A 17,151-nucleotide genomic window follows, 5' to 3' on the forward strand; every position below is an offset into this window, starting at 1 on the left:
TAGCATGAAAAGTACACATATACAGTATACACTTTAAGATCAATATTCCTGCTGTAACACTGTATAGAATTATTCCAAGTGTATTCAGTGTTTCAATGTACATATACCAATAGAGTAATACGGTATATGTCAACTGTTACCTGAGAAAGGTAAGTCTACCTCAAAATATATCTTTGCTGTTGAGAGTGAATACGGTTAGAAAAGTTGCTTTCACAATTATGATCTACTTGCATCAAGTAATAATTAATGTGTTGGATTACATTAACAAACTATCCTCAGCACGGTACTTAAAGTGTGTTTTGAATTACGGTTTTGTATAAAATATGAAGTGAAATGAATGATATAGTCCAGTTTAAAATCTGATTTGATCACTATTACTGTATCTAATATCTAGTCAGTATTTTAACTCAGGCCCGCCATTAGCGTGAATTTGCGTCATTGGCGTTAGTCTGGCCCAACGCCATTGGCGTAGATTCACGGCGCAATGGTCTTTTTTAGTGCTTTTGATCGAGGTGCTACTCACATTAGCATTGGGTTGCTAGCTGATGATGTCAACAACAATGGAGTGCACCATCTTGCTTGCTTGTTTTTGTGAGGTTATGGTTAGGGCTAGTTTGACATGCATTAGACTGCGGACCCCCATTTAGTGGCATTTCTATCTCTGGGACCCCCAGCCAGTAGCCTAACGGGGGTCCCCGCACACCAGCAACTGACAGGTAGGTAGGCCTACTGGGGGGTCCCCGGACACCTGCAGCAACTGACAGGTAGGTACTGCATGGGTTCCCCGGACCCCCTCAGTCTGTGCTATTGTAGGCTATAGGCCTATTGTTATTGTCTCCACCAGGCCGAAGGCATGGGGGGAGAGTATGTTTTGCACTCCGTCCGTCCGTCCGTGTGTCCGTCCGTGTGTCCGTCCGTGTGTGTGTCGGTGAGCAGCTAATCTCGGCCACCGTTAACCCGGTCGATGCCAAATTTTGCACACACACTCCCTGGATGCCAACGATGAACCTCTGCCCCAAACTTTCCAGAACGGCCTGTTATAGCGCCACCAGGAGGCCGCTTTGTGCAAAACAAGTTTTTGCACAGTACACCTACAGATTTTGTCCAAACATCGCGCAAATTGGTACACAGTCTCTCTAGAGCCATTCAACGAAACGGGTCTTTCAGATTTCTCAGACTCCATCCTGATTGGTTAAGATTGGCTTCCAAAGTTCACAGGAGTGCTCAGTTTCAAACAAAATGCTGCAAATCATGAACACATCGCGTGATTTCCGTGAAATTCTGCACGCACATTCCCACTAGGCCGAGGAAGAAATGCCACATGAACAATTTCAACTCAGCCTCAAGGTGGCGCTATAACTGGCCGAAAAGTGTTTTTACCTCTAACTGCACGGATCTGTGGATAACTTTGTATGCCTACTCCCTAGTTTACTTTTGTTGCCCTTTTATCCAACCACCAGATGAAGGCAAGCTGCAATGTCCTACATTCCCATCCTGGTGGAGACCTGTGCCCAGAAGGGCACTTTTTCTAGTTAATTTCTGCATCTCTTAGGGCCCATTTAACCATATAACGCATTTGGATGGCAAAAATGGCAGATCTGAAAGTTCAGTTTCTTGAATGAGATGTGCTGTGAGTTGAATGAATTCTTAATTCTGTTTCGAACGACGCCAACGAAAATCTAGAATCGGGTTATATTTTCGTTTTAAATACCTATTTCTAAGTTTTTAATGAACAATTTCTAAACAGTATTCAGAAAACGAACCATATTCTATGTTTAAATTCACCATTTATATATTTGACAAACAGCTTTCAGAACACCAAACCGTATTCTGAATACTGTTTGTCAAATACGAAATTAGAATTCAAATGGCCGTAAAATACACGGAACAGTTATAGACCTCGTCTCAGATAATCCTATTCACGAAACTAAAACACAAAAACAGGCTGCAAAAAGATTCGCTTTTATTGCAAACGAATGTACACGACAGAATACACAAGAAAATGCCCCAACGGTGATAGTAACAGTATAAATATAATAAATGTGCAATTCTACCATCGAGTGAAAAAATCCACATGCAAACTGTGCATACTAGCTCACATTTCTGAGTTAAATATTTTGAGAAATTTAATGACAAAAACCCATGGCAAATTATTCCTTATGTAAATAAAATACAAAATAAAATAAACACTTTAAAACATCAAAGCCATTTAAAAAAATAAAATGTGACTCATGTCTGCATGCCATTTCTTAACCATACTACACTCTGGGTAGGTGATGACAAATCAATGGTAAATGGGCCATATGGCACACTTTCATGAGAATATTAAAAAAGTCTCTGGTACAGGTTTATAGTATCCTTTGAATTCGGTGGAATAATGCAGCACAACCATTCAAGATGAGAGTGAAGAACAAGCCAGCAAAAGAGCTGGCAACAGAAAATTAAACCCACCGTTCCACACGATAACTTTCACCTACACCCCACCACATACCAAAATACCCCGGGACCCATTAACAACACAGTCTGTCTGGAGGCACACCGCCATGGCAACATCCCTAGGTATAAAAGATGTCACCGTTACAAGGCTGATGGGTGTTGTTCAATAGTGGTCACCAGGTGGCCGAGCGGGTACCGTCACTGCAATGTTGCTGATCTGTTGGTCATAAAGTTCTCCTGCAGCAACACCAGAGAACTTCGGAGCTGTTGGAAAAGGAGGAGAGAGACTTGGCAAAAAGAAGCTACTGATTTCCTAATTGGACAAGCAGCCTAGAAAAGTGAAGAATTGTATTGTCTGACTATGTATGAATATGCTAGAAATTCATACATAATCCAGTTTAAATATCAAAGTGTAGAAATGGACCCATAAAGGCTTAAATTAACGCTGAATTTTGGTACACAGCTTTGAGCTTTATTTCACCTTGTCTGATGCAATAAAAAATTAAAAGGGAGAAAATATCCCAAATAAAAAATCAGTATGGACAAATGCTTTTGATTAATCTTAGTGATGTCGTGTCAGACTCACCTGTTCTAAAAGGTTAATGGAGTCCTGGAGGACAGCTTTTAATAGTTCCGTCTCTTCTCTGGTCCTGTGTACATGGGGCTCTCTCTGCACATACTCCGAGGCTAGGCTATGGATGGAGAGATGGAATTATGATCACAAGATATTGATCCCTGAGGGGACTTCAGGTGTCATAGTAGCAACAGAAATACAAATTAAACACAGGAGAGATACAGGGAAGGGTCAAAACCAAACACTGGGTCTATGAATGAGTGAACATTATGTACAATATGAATACATATGTACAGAGCTTATTACTTACATTATTACTATAGTATATGAATATATTGCCAATGAATGAATGTAGCCAGTCAATGATATACAGATGAATATGCAAAGGCTACAAATGAGTACCAGATGATGTCTAACAATGAATATACATTATAAATAATTACGGCAATAATTTACAGCACATCAACAGTGAATATGAAAATGTTTGTCAAGTGTCAACAGATCTTCAACAGTGAGTATCTGGATGAATACATGTACAATACAGTGAATCTACAGCAAGTACAGTCTCTCAACAGTTACCGTTAACAGGCATCTGTCAAAGGTCTCTAATTTATCTTAGTAATCCATATGAAATCATCACATTATTATATCATAATGTAATGAATAAGGTAAAAGAGGTATTTATAGGCAGGAAATGAGTGTTTAAAGAAGAGCAATATAGTGCATTTAACAGAGGGCCGTGTAGGGCAGTGAGAAGGGAAGATCTGAATGAATATCATGGGTGATTATGTCACATACAAGTCACTTACATATAGCCACATGCTGAGGTTGACAAGCCTCTTTAAAAGTGGCCGTTTCAACATCTGAGTCATAAGATCAAGAGCTTTCTTTAATTATGCTGTTCAAAATACCACAGAACAACCTCACTGCTCTTCCCTGCACTCAGGTGACCATGATTACTACGAATTACCTGAATCAGATTTGTCTTTCTACAGCAGAGAAGATGGCATCAGAGATTAAAGGACCACTTCACCCATTTTAAACCTGGTTTTCATATAGTTGTGCCTCACTATTGTTCATTATAAAGACCAATACACACCAATGCAACTCCAGGAGTTGCAGCTGGAAGGAGTTGCATTGGTGTGGACTGGCCTTAAGATGGCACTGTTTTTGTCTACTTGCTCTGTGTCTCAGAGATGGGCTGTGAACAGTTAGAAACCAGTCTCCAAATCATTGGTAGGCAGGTTTGGTTATTTCAAAAAGGATTTCAAACTTTTTATTAATGCCAGAACAGTGGCTTCTATTTCAGCATGCTAACTTTCCAGAAGAGAGGGGAGGTATTTTCTATTAGCTTGGAATTTCCATCAATGATGTCATTGGTAGTCAGGTTTCTGAACTATCCATAGTCCAGCAGAGTAGACGTTGTGCCATCTTATAATGAGCATTAGTGAGTATGTGGGGCAGTACTGTTATGGTGGCACAATTATTTGCATCGGAACCAATTCAGAATCCGATGTCAATGCAAGCGGCAGTGAGATAAACTGACCTAGCGTCATGCTTCTCCCTTAGTCGGTGCTTGGTGGTCAGGTACATGCGGTGAGCCACGTCTTCCATTGCCCCGAGCTTGACGAATAAACCCAGATTAAGCAGTGTCAGAATCAGCAGGCTGTGGGGAAAAAAGAGAGGAAGCACTGGTTTTAAATACACAAGCTGGTATTGGCTACCAATTGGCTGAAGAAAAGTTTATTATTATTGTAATGAAGTTCTTATGTGCAATATTTTCTAATTAGCATATTAAAACTAACCAAAAAAAAGAAATAATTGGCATTAGCAGGCTGTTGACTTACACGACACTCATCCCAGCCACTATGGTAGTGATGTTCCACCAGCATGGGCCTTTCATTTCTATAGGGCCTGTAACACAAAAAGTCCAAATCGGGTCAGTTAAGGATGTATTGCACCATTTAAGTCATGTTTGTTTAATTGTAGTCATCAGTCAATTAGCAAAACGATGTTTGCATATAACTGAGTGTATGAAAAGGAAACCAAATTGGTACATTTCCAGTTTTGTTGTAAATAATATATTCACCATTTGCAATAAACTGACACTTATCATCCATTTCGTACTAGTTCAGGGGTTGGCAATCAACCATGTCTTTAAGATTGACCGCTCAATCTCTAGGGGCATTTTGGTCTATCACAGAGTAATTTGAAAAACCCAGAAGAAAAACATCCAATAATAATTTGACTGCCTTAGAAATGGAGAAGTAGATATCAAGTCCGGTAGGGTTGCCCATCCCTTTACTATATATGGCATTAGAGGATCACCCGTCGCACCCGAACGCTGATATACATGTAAACAGAGAAGCGTTAAATAATCACTGTACCAATGTTTGCCTCTCTGCGTTGTTCCAAGTCTGGCCCATACTGCTTAGTGGGCATCATGTGCTCCTGGGTCGTCCTGCTGTAAGTCCGCCTCCTCCTCCGTAGCCCACCCATCTTCCCAGAGTCTCCACCCCCTTGGTTCATCTCTGCTTCCTCCTCCAGTAGTTCAGATTCTGTTACCATTGCATCACATGCACAGGGGGTACAACAGAGTCAGTATCATGGCATCAAGGACAGGTGGCACGGTTTCAGTACCCTTGCATCACAAGGTGAGGCATAGGAGTCAGTCAGATAAAAGGCCAGAGTCATAAAGGGGAAAGAATAAGCCCTTTGCTTTCAAGGTCCCAAAGACCTCCCTCAGGCACACATTTCACAACACAGGACTGTGAAATGTGTATTTAATGGATCATTAAACAGCAAGGAAACCATATAAAATAATCATGATGGATCAAAGTTGCTTGCTTGGACAAGTGCTTGCTCTGCTCATATATAGACATTAGGAAGTGCTCTGAGCTGAGGTGGGCAAAACTGTCCAATATAATCTCCTTGTTGGCAAATGCAGCAGAACCACTATCTGAAGCAAGAAGACAATGAATTAGTAAAACATTGGAACAAATCTCATTACTCACCCAGGTGCCTAAAATAATCCTCTAGTCCACTCCAAGAGTTCTTAGTGATAAAGGACTTGATCAGACCCCATGGCTGTTTCTTGTACTTCACATCTGTATAGACCCTAACAGCGGCACAAGATAAGCTCCTGTTAGAATTACATACATTTTGTACAACACAATTCGAAAAGGCAACAACGGAATACAAGTGTTGTCAAAATATTACTTAAACAGTAATATACTACTTATTACTTTTTTTTAAGTAATAAAGTTATACTACTTATTACTCCCTGAGAAAAGTAACTAGTTACTTATTACTTTTTTCTCTCACCCCCAGTAACTGCATATTTTGTCCCCAAAAGTCTTACTTTGCATTTTCAACATTAGCAGTCCCCCCTCCCCTATTCTGCAGTGTTTATTTAACTCTAAGAAGTGTACTGTATAGTGTACACATGATGATGGGTCCATTTGTACACATATTTGAAGTAGATTTTTTCGACGTGGAATATAGCTTCTTCACTATGCACAACTTGCAGCGGACAATAATGTTCATCTCGTCTTGATCGCGGACATATACTCAAAATAATGCGAATACTTCCAAGTATTGAATGTTATAACGCTTTGCTGTGCCGGTGTCTCTGTCTCCTCCACCTCCATGTTTATTTTGTTTACGTCTCTTCTCTCTAACAGTGCAGTCTAACGAGTTACACACACTAGTTTAGGTTGTTGTTCCGCGTTCCGGACGGTTTAAGGCTGCATCCGATACTTCACACATATACTGTACGACGTACCGAGTGTGCATTGTTTCCCTATCCGCTCTAGAGTCTAGATCTAGAGCGGATCAGCAGTCTGCAAAGCAACTCCACCACAACCCAGTCTACCATTATGAATAAACACTCAAACCCACAGTTCCACCAAGGCTCGTGAAAATAGTAATAATTAGTGATGCACCAAATATTCGTCCGCAGAAAGACATTGGCAGAAAATAGCAAAAAATGCTTTTTCGGCCTATTCGGTTTATAAATAAGCAGAAAATATATCACTGAATAGTGTATGCAATTAATGCATTCTCAAGAGCAGAATAAATGTTTTATGGATCCATAACAGTGATTATTATTTAAGTTAAGTTTTGCCATAAACATAACATAACATTTGTAGAATCAAACTCAGGTCTTAATGGGTTAAGTGGGGATACTAAAACAGCGATATTCAGTTACACTTCATACCAATTATACTGTGCGGGTGTAGGTATGTTAAGTGATAACCACTCAACATGGCATTATAGGCAAAAGCTTTCTAAATCTTTCACATTTTCCAAACATCTACAAGCTTCAGGTCAACTATTTTCGCTATTTGTTGTACAACAAAGTATATAGTGGCATTCTGGACTAGACCTGTCTGGCTGGAAACATTGTGGTTGCAAGGACTGACCTTCTGACCTTTCAGCTACAGGACTGTGTCACAGTCATTACAAGGTGATTGAGAGATTATTTATTCTTTACTTACTCTGTACAAACATAATATTTTAACTAGTAATGCACCGAATATTCGGCCGCAGAAAATGTTCGGCAGAAAATGGCTAAAAATGCATTTTTGACCTATTCGGTTTCGGCCCTAAAATATATCATCGAATAGTGTATGCAATTAATGCATTCAAAAGGGCTGAATACATGTTTTATGGACCCATAATAGTGATTATTAATTAAGTTAAGTTTTGCCATAACCATTTATTTTGCCATAAATCAGGTAGCTTTAAGGTACGTCCATGACAGCAATGGTAGGAAAAAGATGTATAATATTAATCATATTCGGAATTCGGTTTTCGGCCAACTGTTTCCTATATTCGGTATTCGGTTTCGCTAAGAATTTCCCTTTCGGTGCATATTACTTTTGGAAAAAAGTAAATGTAATATTATTACTCAAAATGTGAAAGTAACTAGTTAACCCATTTTGGGCGGGCACCCCTTTTGGTGTTTTAAACATTACGTTATAATTTAGCTATTGAAAAATAGCAGATCTACAAGCTCATAGCGCGCCACCGAGTGGCGCGCTACGAGCTTGTAGGTCTGCTATTTTTGAAAAATCGTAAAAATGTGGCGCAAATCTTTGAATATATATTCTTTCAAAGTGAATGTGAAATGGGTTAAGTTACATATTACTGGACAAAAGTAATAATATTACTGAAAGTAATATATTACTTAAGTTAATTGACAACACATTACAATTACAAATACATCCAAAGCACTGCGTTACCTGAGTCGACACTTGCGCTTTGAGTTGCGCATGATGCAGTAGCGATTTTGAGTGTAGAAGTAGTCGTGGTAGGGAACATCATGGGTGTACACTTCAGCATCCACAAGGTAATACTGACCCTCCCTGGACTCTTTGTACAAGGTCTGAGAGTAGATAGGTGGAGTTTAAATATACATGGAGCGAGCCACAAATGTATTCAAATGTACTCAAACAACTTTATTGTCCATTTAACTAGAGCTACCATATTCAAAGTGAAGTAACCATACCTGGTTTTCAGTAGCTGTGGAGAACTTCCCAATCAGAGGATTGCTGATCGTTATAGTGTAATTTAGACTCCTCTTCATGTTTCCAGAGGCCTCTCTTTGCCATGGATTAAAGCTTGCATCTGATAACAAGTACATGAAAAAATTATGAACCATACATAACATATCATATTATACATAAACATAATATGATTTCAAAAGCTCTAGCAATTGGCAATCAACAGGTTTGGCAATTGGGTGTTTGCTTTCGTGAGTTGGGAATGACAACAGAGGATTAGCCAGACTTACTGGTGATCTTCCTGACATTCATGAACCTGCGTATGAAGGGAGAGTCTGTGAAGAGCAGCTCAAACATCTTCTCTGCACTGATGTGGAAGACTTTGTTCAGGTAAAGTCTGCCCTGCACCTGGGAGAGACTCACCCGCTCTGGCTCCTCCACTAAGAACACAGAACATAAGAGAAGAAAATGAGAAAATGAATAAATAAAATCTCACACAGACGGACATAAGATCAGTTTAGTCTACCGTTATACGGTGTATATATAGCCTACGTAGTATGCCGTGGCGAAGTTTTAGAGGGGGAAAGAAGCGTGTACCGTCTTCTAACCATTTCATCCATTGACCACGTGTGAGTGTACAGCCTATACGTGTGCATGTTGCACAGAGATAATTATGGTATACCATCTGAAAAACTCCTAGGCTACAGCACTGCATAAGATCATTTTGCAACATTATGTTGCAAAATGGTGGTGTAATTCTTACCCTCTTCTGCACTCTCAGAAGCACTGTGCTCAGAGACATCATCCAAGTTGGCGTTGAGGTCTAGAGACAGAGAAGAGCGCTTGGACACCTGCTCTGCGGCAAACCGGTGAAGCGAGGGAGCAGGGCTGCACTGAGAGTCATCCTGCAGGAGGACCAACATACACATGTGCACAAAATGCCAAAATGAGTACCATCATTCACAGATTGACACACTCAAAAGCCACTCCATTTGACACAAGTACATTTCCTCTACATCGTTTATCGTACCATATTGTTAGTGTTCGGGCTCTGTGAACCAATGGGAGATGGCATGTCCTCTCCCTGAGGTGTGGAGGCCTCTAGGGGTCCCAGCTGCTCCAAACCAGGTTGGCGGGAGGTCCGCTCCAGCCTGTCCTCCAGACTGGGCCTCATGGTTGAGCTACAGACAGACATCAATGCAATGTGTGGTTGGTCACATGTGTGTTCTGTTGATATCCATTTGTGCTAGCATGTCTAGGCTACAAGAACACTCACCTGGTCTGCATGGATGATTCTGCTGATACCTGTAAGCTCTCCATCTCTTCATGGCTTAGGCCCAGGTCATTGCCATAGTGCTGTTTAACCATCTGCCAAAGCTCCAAGCTAGTCAGAGGCTAAAGGAAGAGAAGGTATTACAATACAGCTACAATACAGCCCCAGGGGTCCTTAGTGTTGCACAGAGCACTCTATATCAAATTAAAATAAATTATATTTCTTAAGTCACAGTCTAAGGACTCTTCCTTATTTTTTCCATGCAGCAAGCTTGTCTTTTCCTGCCAGTTTTCCATTACAATAACAAAAATATCTTCTAGAGTTCCCCACGGAAACTGCAAGCCATACATACTTCTCCAGATATGAAGACATACTTCAACAGATGAGATAATAACCAGTACTGTCACAAACTTGATAGACCAGTGCACTGCATAAACATAGAGTTAATCATTGTCTGTAGAGAGTAGAGACCATTTCACATAACATATCGTAGATTCAACTTTCAAGTAATAAATGCATATAATACAAATAAAATAGGAGGCACATCTCGATGACGCCATTCAAAACACAAAGCTGTAGCCACGACTATGACCCATTTTAATTCAATTTCTTTACAGTCATTGCAGGTGCAACCGCAATTTTGTCATTTAGTTTGCATCACCAATAACATTTCAATGCACAAAGAGTAAAAAGAAAGAATATACCTACATATCAGAATAATGCAAGGTAAAGGTGGTCTGGTCTACAAGTCAAATTATTAGCAGACACCAGAGCGACGTGCAAAGTGCACGACAGAACAAAACATGAACCCTAGCTTGTCAAGAAACGCTAGATGCTAAATGGTCATGTAATTAGAGTGCACAGAAAACAACAAAAGTGTTAGTAACTATAGGAGACCAAAGAAAACCGTATCCATAACATGAAAAAGTAAGCTAAGCAACAAACAGCTGCATATATAACCAGAATGAGCATCTAAAAACTTAAATAATTTCTAAACCAAATTGAAAGAATAAACTAGCCGCGTGTTTCTCCACTTTAAGCACTACTGGAGCGTATTCAACTATTCATAACATTAAAACCAGAGAATGGCAGACCTGCACGCGGTGGACGGCTGGACGCGTCTCTCTATCAAAAGTTGCACATTTAGTTTGTGGACTGTGATCCCGATCCGTGCGCACTGCGTTCAGGAAGTAACCGTCCGACAAATTGCGACAAGATACTGTAGAAATAATGACTCGTCACCCAGTTTCTATACCGAAATACGTAAATAAAAAGCTTGTCTACTTATTTAAAGTGAGTTTCGATTCGTATTGTTTTGATTTGAGTTGACACACCGCAGCTCAGGTTAAGTTTCAATGTAAATGCAACCTCTGGAAGCAGAGCTTTCTCGGTCGGAGCAGGTAATATGTATCCTCTGTATGCAAATGTATCCCTCTAGCCACACCTGGTGAGGTCAATGAACTTTTGACAATAGTGTTTTCATTGAGCTAGCCTGTTTGTGTTCTTCAAGTTCAGACCCTAGAGAGTCTCAGCCCCGAAGGTAGCAAGTAGGCTAGTACAGTATGCGTTGAGAATGTTATTATCAGTATAGGCTTGCAGGCTAAGATATTCAAATCGAGTCATTCAAATATTGAGTACACATACATTGGGAACATTAGTATGCAAATCGAGTCATTCAAATACCTATACATATATATATATATATATATATATATATATATATATATATATATATATATATATATATATATATATATATATATATATATATCCATATATACACACACACACACATATATATACACGCGCACACACACACACACACACACACACATAGGATACCCACATGCATTGGGAACATGATGAGAATGCATAGGAAGAATAAGCAGCAATAGGTCATTTGAAGACAACCCCGTCACCTTATGCTAAACTTTGCCCTACTTTCCAATGTTTCCATAACGAAATAGAATAAACCCAATGGATGACACCGTTATTGTACTCTGGACCGATGAGATAAGTGCTGCTGTGCGACAGGGTTAAAGTCATATTGTGCACTGGGGGAGAGCTTATTCAGACGAACAGCAATGTTTGTCTATCAGTCATTTTAAAACCTCAGAACAGACAAACATTAATGTGAGCTGTATACGTGTTAGTGTGTGTGCAAAATGTCTTGGAGGCTTGGAGGGCTTTACCTTATCCATTAGTGTATTTTGCCACATGCGGAAAATACCCTGGTAGCTTTTTTCCCTTGCTGAGAATGACGTGAAGAACAGCTGAGGGTGAAAATTCAAAGTTATAAAAGACGTAGTAATTGATTCTTGTAATTTATGGTTTTGTTCATTAAACTACAGGACCACTTCATCAATTTTCAACCTACAGTATCTTCATAAAATTGGTCCTCACTCATTTGTCGGTCTATTCGGTCTGTGTCTCGAGAGGAGGGCAGTGGATAACCTGCCTACCAGTTTATTTTTTAAATTGGCCTGCTAACCTTCCGGGAAGAGAAAGGCTGTAGTTGGTGTCATTGGTAGGCAGGTTGCTGAACTGTCCATAACCAACCAATGAGACAGAGTTAGTAGTACATGGAACTTGTGCTGGCATCTTATAATGCACATTAGTGAGGAGTCAGATCAATTACTGCATATGAAGATAAGGTTGAAAATGGGTGTGCTCCTTTAAGCAAGATTTTTGTAGAAAGAAATTGTAAATGTGATACCTTCTCTGTGCTTGTACAGATCTGGATGGCATTAGGAATCAACCGTGCTGTCTTTTCTCTGCTCATGGCTGTGATGTCTTTCAGAGTTAATATAATCTACAGGACCACAAAGCACAGAGGTCAAAGGTTGACTGTCAAAAACTGCATGAGATCCTACACCTTCATTTCAATTTAGCCCAGAAAGACTTATCTATAGTAGTGTGGTACAAAAGTGTGGGTGCAGCCAGTACAATTTCCTATGATATCTAAAAAACAGCCAGCAGCTCAAATATAAGAACACTAACCAGCTGACAACAGGTCAATCTAAACTCTATGGTAACAGCTTGTTACTGGCAGTACAGTTTTCATCTGGTTAGTGTGCTTATAATTTGTACCATTTCTAGAAATCGTGTACTGTATAGGAAATTGTGTGGCCTGCATCCAGACTTCAGTATCACGCCATTATCATCCTCAAAATCTGTCCAGAGTAGTTAAAAGGTAACAGGTACGGTTGCCCCCTTTCCATCTCGCCCCACTACTCTACCTAGCTGTAAATAACAAACATAATTCATGTTGTTGATTATATAAAAGGTATTATCAATTTATCATTGTTAAGTTCATTCTGTACATTCACGGGCATAATAGCAGATGATGCCTTTACAAAACATGGGCTACATGGAAGAAATGTGTTTAGTATAGAGATCGACTACTATACAATCAAATAAATCTGTATACAAGATAATTTCATATTTCAGAGAGGGAGGGAAATACTAAATGAACTGTTAACTACATTAAAACATTTCGTGGGTCGAGTTGGTAAAGGGGCGAGTCGTTTGGTATTCAGTTAAAATAATAGTACAGCAAATAATAGTACATGTTGTGCACTACCGTTGCAATTTCCAAGCCCTGTTTCCCGAGTTACCTTTGTTCCCCAGAATACATTGCTGTAGAAGCAGAGGCAGTTTTCTGAGAGGTAGAGCCGTCCCTGTAGGAGAATTTCTCGCTGTAAGGCACACCCGTGGTCTGAAGATAACAGGTAGGACAGGTGAGAAAAGTAGATGACCCTTACAAACAAGTGTACTTGTTTAGGATAAATAGGGCGATACAGAAAGACTAATGACCAATGAGGCATCTGCGCCATGCAATACATTCTTAGCTGACTAATAGTCAATTATTTTATCAATCAATCAATACGTAATTTTGCAGACATCGAATGAAGTTATTATGTGGTTGATAACACAATCCCTAATTTATACTCCTTTCAACAACCACTATGTTGATATCATAGTAGCCATGGCACATTCCTGGTATTTATAATATTTACTTTTTAATACAGCTTAGTCTCGTGAAACAAACAAGCATCTCCTTTGACACCACGAGACTGTTACTCTACGTATACTTACTCACCCATTATTAATCTCTCTGACTCTGGAAGATCTTTGAATATCTTCTTGAACTCCTCACATCTCTGTTTGTAGGTAGTGGGAGGGGCTTGGGGAGCTGCCAGGCACTGCCCTTGAAAGTCAGAGGCCTGACGTACAAAAATTGAGACATTAGTATTTGTGAAGTCATCCAAATGTCATATTTTAGACTAACTGAATCAACCACGACCACGGTTGTTTATAACTTTGAAAACATACACCAAGTCATTGTAGAAACTGCAGTGTGTTTGTGTGCAGTGTGTTTCTCACTGTACACTAAATCCCTTGGCACGATCATCTCTGCTCACAATAGACAGTAGACTTAGATAGCATTTGATACAGACTTATAGCATGTTATGTAGACATCACTAGAATTGCATTGTATGTAGTCACTTCATAGTACATATGTATAGCATAGCATAGTATATTATGTATAGTTTATATGTATAGTTTCATTATATAGATATTCCACTGTCCACCGTTCTTAGCTTACGCATGTTTCATGATAACTACTTCATGTGATGTATTGCCATGCTTTTTGTTCTTGCTTAATGTAAATCGCTCTGGATTAAGAGCGTCTGCTAAATGCCTAAATTGTAAATTGTAATTGTAGCAGTTGAGAAACAACAGCAGCCTTTATAGCTTTGCAATGCATCAAAGAGACAACAGCAATACCTCCTGTATGGGTACATTTTCCCACGCTACAAGTTGCAGCCGCGCACTAGCGCCACCAGCTGTCTAAAAACCAGGAGGAGCTGCATCTTGCCGCTTCTTGTCGTGTATACTGGGTGTACCCTATGACACTAATCACCGGCTAGCCCCACAGACCTCTCCCATTTGAAGAGATAATGCCAGGGACCCCCATAAGAGAAGAGTTTTACGGCTCTAGCAGTGATTCTTAACCTGTTTAATTTCAAGGACCCCCAGTTTGACATGCATTAGTCTACGGACCCCCATTTAATGGCATTTCTATCTCTGGGATCACCAATTTATATTGTAAAATTATTATTCAAATGAGGAATGGAATAATCACTAACTAGATAATAATTGATAGTTGCCTAGACCTCAGTGTGAATGTACTGGGAAAATATTCAAATTTTCTTGAGGTCAAGCTCAGAAACTTCATAATAAATACATAATTTCAAGGTTTCAACATTGTGCTGTGTTTGCCAGATAAGACGATGATCTAACTTTATTAAATGAGATGTTTACCTCACTATCCTCAGAGGAGCTCCACCTTGTTTCCCCCATGGATATTGTCTCATCTGTGATGGTAACATCATCATTGGCCATGTTGGATACCTGGTCCACCTGGGCTTCTGCACTGCTTTAAAAGATAAATGGTTGATTTTAGTGATCTTGCATGAAGATTTATAGCCTAAATTATATATCTCCAATATTCAACATAATATTCAAATACAGTGAGGCCTTAATGGAGAGAAAATAAGTGATATTTGAATAAATAAATAGGTCAAATGGGGATTGCTCAGCTTCAACACAGTGGAAGACAATAACTAGAGAATAGAACTGGTTTGTCTTGTGGAGCAACCCTGGGGAAATTGTTGCCTAGAGACAACTTGACAAGTCAGCCTTCATCGTCACCGACACACACTATAGTGTAGGGTGTAGGCCACGTAACTGGGAACTAGCAGCCGCACCGGCAGCGCAAGATATAGTAAAGCACGGAAAGCAGTAATAATGTAGACCAGTGGCTCCCAAACTTTTCAGGTCCAGAGTCGAGACCCAAAAGAGAGATTAGACGGTTTGCCCGTCTTTCTGATGAAAATAGCAGATCTACTCATTGTACACTGTGTAGCCGTAGGGCAGTGGTTCCCAAACTTTTTCATGTCAAGGACCCCCACATTGACACTAATTAGCCCGCGGACCCCCATTTGAAGAGATATGCCAGGGACCCCCATAAGAGAAGGTTTTTACAGCAGTGATTCTCAACCAGTTTAATTTCAAGGACCCCCAGTGTGATATGCACGGACGGACGCCCATTTAATGGCATTTCCATCTCTGAGCTCCCAATGTATATTAGTGTATACAAGTACAAGTGGAACCAAATGGACCCTCAACGGTTCCATTTGTACGCTCAGAGTTACAGACCCATGGCATTTGGGTCCATAGCCTACTATCTTTAGCTGGGGTCCCCCTGGGAACTCCCTCATGGACCCCTGGAGGTCCCCGGACCCCACTTTGGGAACCATGCACTGGTGTAGTGTAGGCCTGATAGATAGATAGATAGATAGATAGATAGCCTATCCATCCACCCGTCCATCCCATGTAGCCTAATTAGAATATTTAGTCAAAGTTCATTTTCATGGCAGCCTATTCATCAAGATTAAAACAAAAACGATTTTAAATACTTCACTTTATGCACAATGAATTGAGAATATATTTTTATAATATATATATATAATTTTATTACGGAAGAAAATAAACTTTTACTAAATACCCGAATTACATGGGATGGACCTGTGCGTGTGAGACTCACAAATAGGAGAAGATGGTCATCATCGGACACGATGGACAACCACAAGCAAGCGTGTGTGTACATGGGAAAAGAATATCGGGATATTTTTACTCTAGTTGTGACCCATATAAATTGGTCCCTGATTGACCCATTTGTGGGAAACAGTGATGTACTGTACGCTACGCCAATATTACGTGCTACAACTTCATAAGGTTTAAGCCTGCGTCCTGATAAGGAGCCTGAACTATTGGGGTTATGGATCAGATCACTCAGTAGAGGACACTTCGTGCAGTGCGCATGCACCACGTACGCTTCTGACAGTGAATGACACAGTGACACACCCACGTGGTTAGAATTAGAAAGCGTTAAGTTGATAATTCAATTGTAACGTACCTAATACAGGCGGCTGGATCCATGATTGCCTTATCCAGTTGAGTTTTATCCGTCCGCAATGAAAATAGGGAAACACTGCCTAGCTGGTCCACAAAGCAAAGTTTAAATAACCTCGCAGTTAGTTTCAAACCTTGACTGTTCAGTCACGAAACTCGTCTTGACTTAAGGCGTCTTCTTTGTGCTGTCCATACTAAGTGGGCTAACCTGGTGAAACAGGTAGGTCCAGCAGACATCTCACTCAGCTAACCAACTGCAGGTGAAGTTGAACACGCCTGGGAGTTGTCACCTCCTCTTTGATTTGCTCTTTTGCATATTTAATGGTTAATCAAGGGGTAACTAAAAATAACCTTTAGGCGTTCTAGGGGGTGAAACAAAA

The 17,151-nt window shown here is 40.1% G+C and overlaps 1 protein-coding gene across 3 annotated transcripts; it reads right to left on the reverse strand.

Moving 5' to 3' along the window:
* Positions 1-2,566: 2,566 nt before the first annotated feature.
* On the reverse strand, positions 2,567-16,937 carry gramd1c (GRAM domain containing 1c). 3 transcript variants are annotated; one of them, XM_083777878.1, is made up of 18 exons: positions 16,776-16,937; positions 15,119-15,225; positions 13,893-14,016; positions 13,408-13,508; positions 12,507-12,602; positions 11,983-12,063; positions 9,794-9,912; positions 9,548-9,698; positions 9,281-9,422; positions 8,808-8,957; positions 8,523-8,641; positions 8,257-8,399; positions 6,025-6,128; positions 5,398-5,568; positions 4,858-4,924; positions 4,557-4,676; positions 3,023-3,128; positions 2,567-2,700 (listed from the first exon to the last, which is right to left on the reverse strand). In XM_083777878.1, the coding sequence occupies exons 2-18, from the start codon at positions 15,197-15,199 to the stop codon at positions 2,635-2,637; spliced, it is 1,941 nt and encodes a 646-aa protein (XP_083634004.1). In that variant the 5' UTR covers positions 15,200-15,225; positions 16,776-16,937; the 3' UTR covers positions 2,567-2,634. The 3 variants fall into 3 exon arrangements, with proteins under 3 accessions (XP_083634004.1, XP_083634003.1, XP_083634002.1); XM_083777877.1 differs by having other exon boundaries at positions 15,119-15,230; XM_083777876.1 differs by having other exon boundaries at positions 15,119-15,233.
* Between the last annotated feature and the right edge of the window lie 214 nt (positions 16,938-17,151).

The sequence above is a fragment of the Protomyctophum parallelum genome (genome assembly GCF_964188405.1).
Source record: "Protomyctophum parallelum genome assembly, chromosome: 12".
Classification (NCBI taxonomy): domain Eukaryota; kingdom Metazoa; phylum Chordata; class Actinopteri; order Myctophiformes; family Myctophidae; genus Protomyctophum; species Protomyctophum parallelum.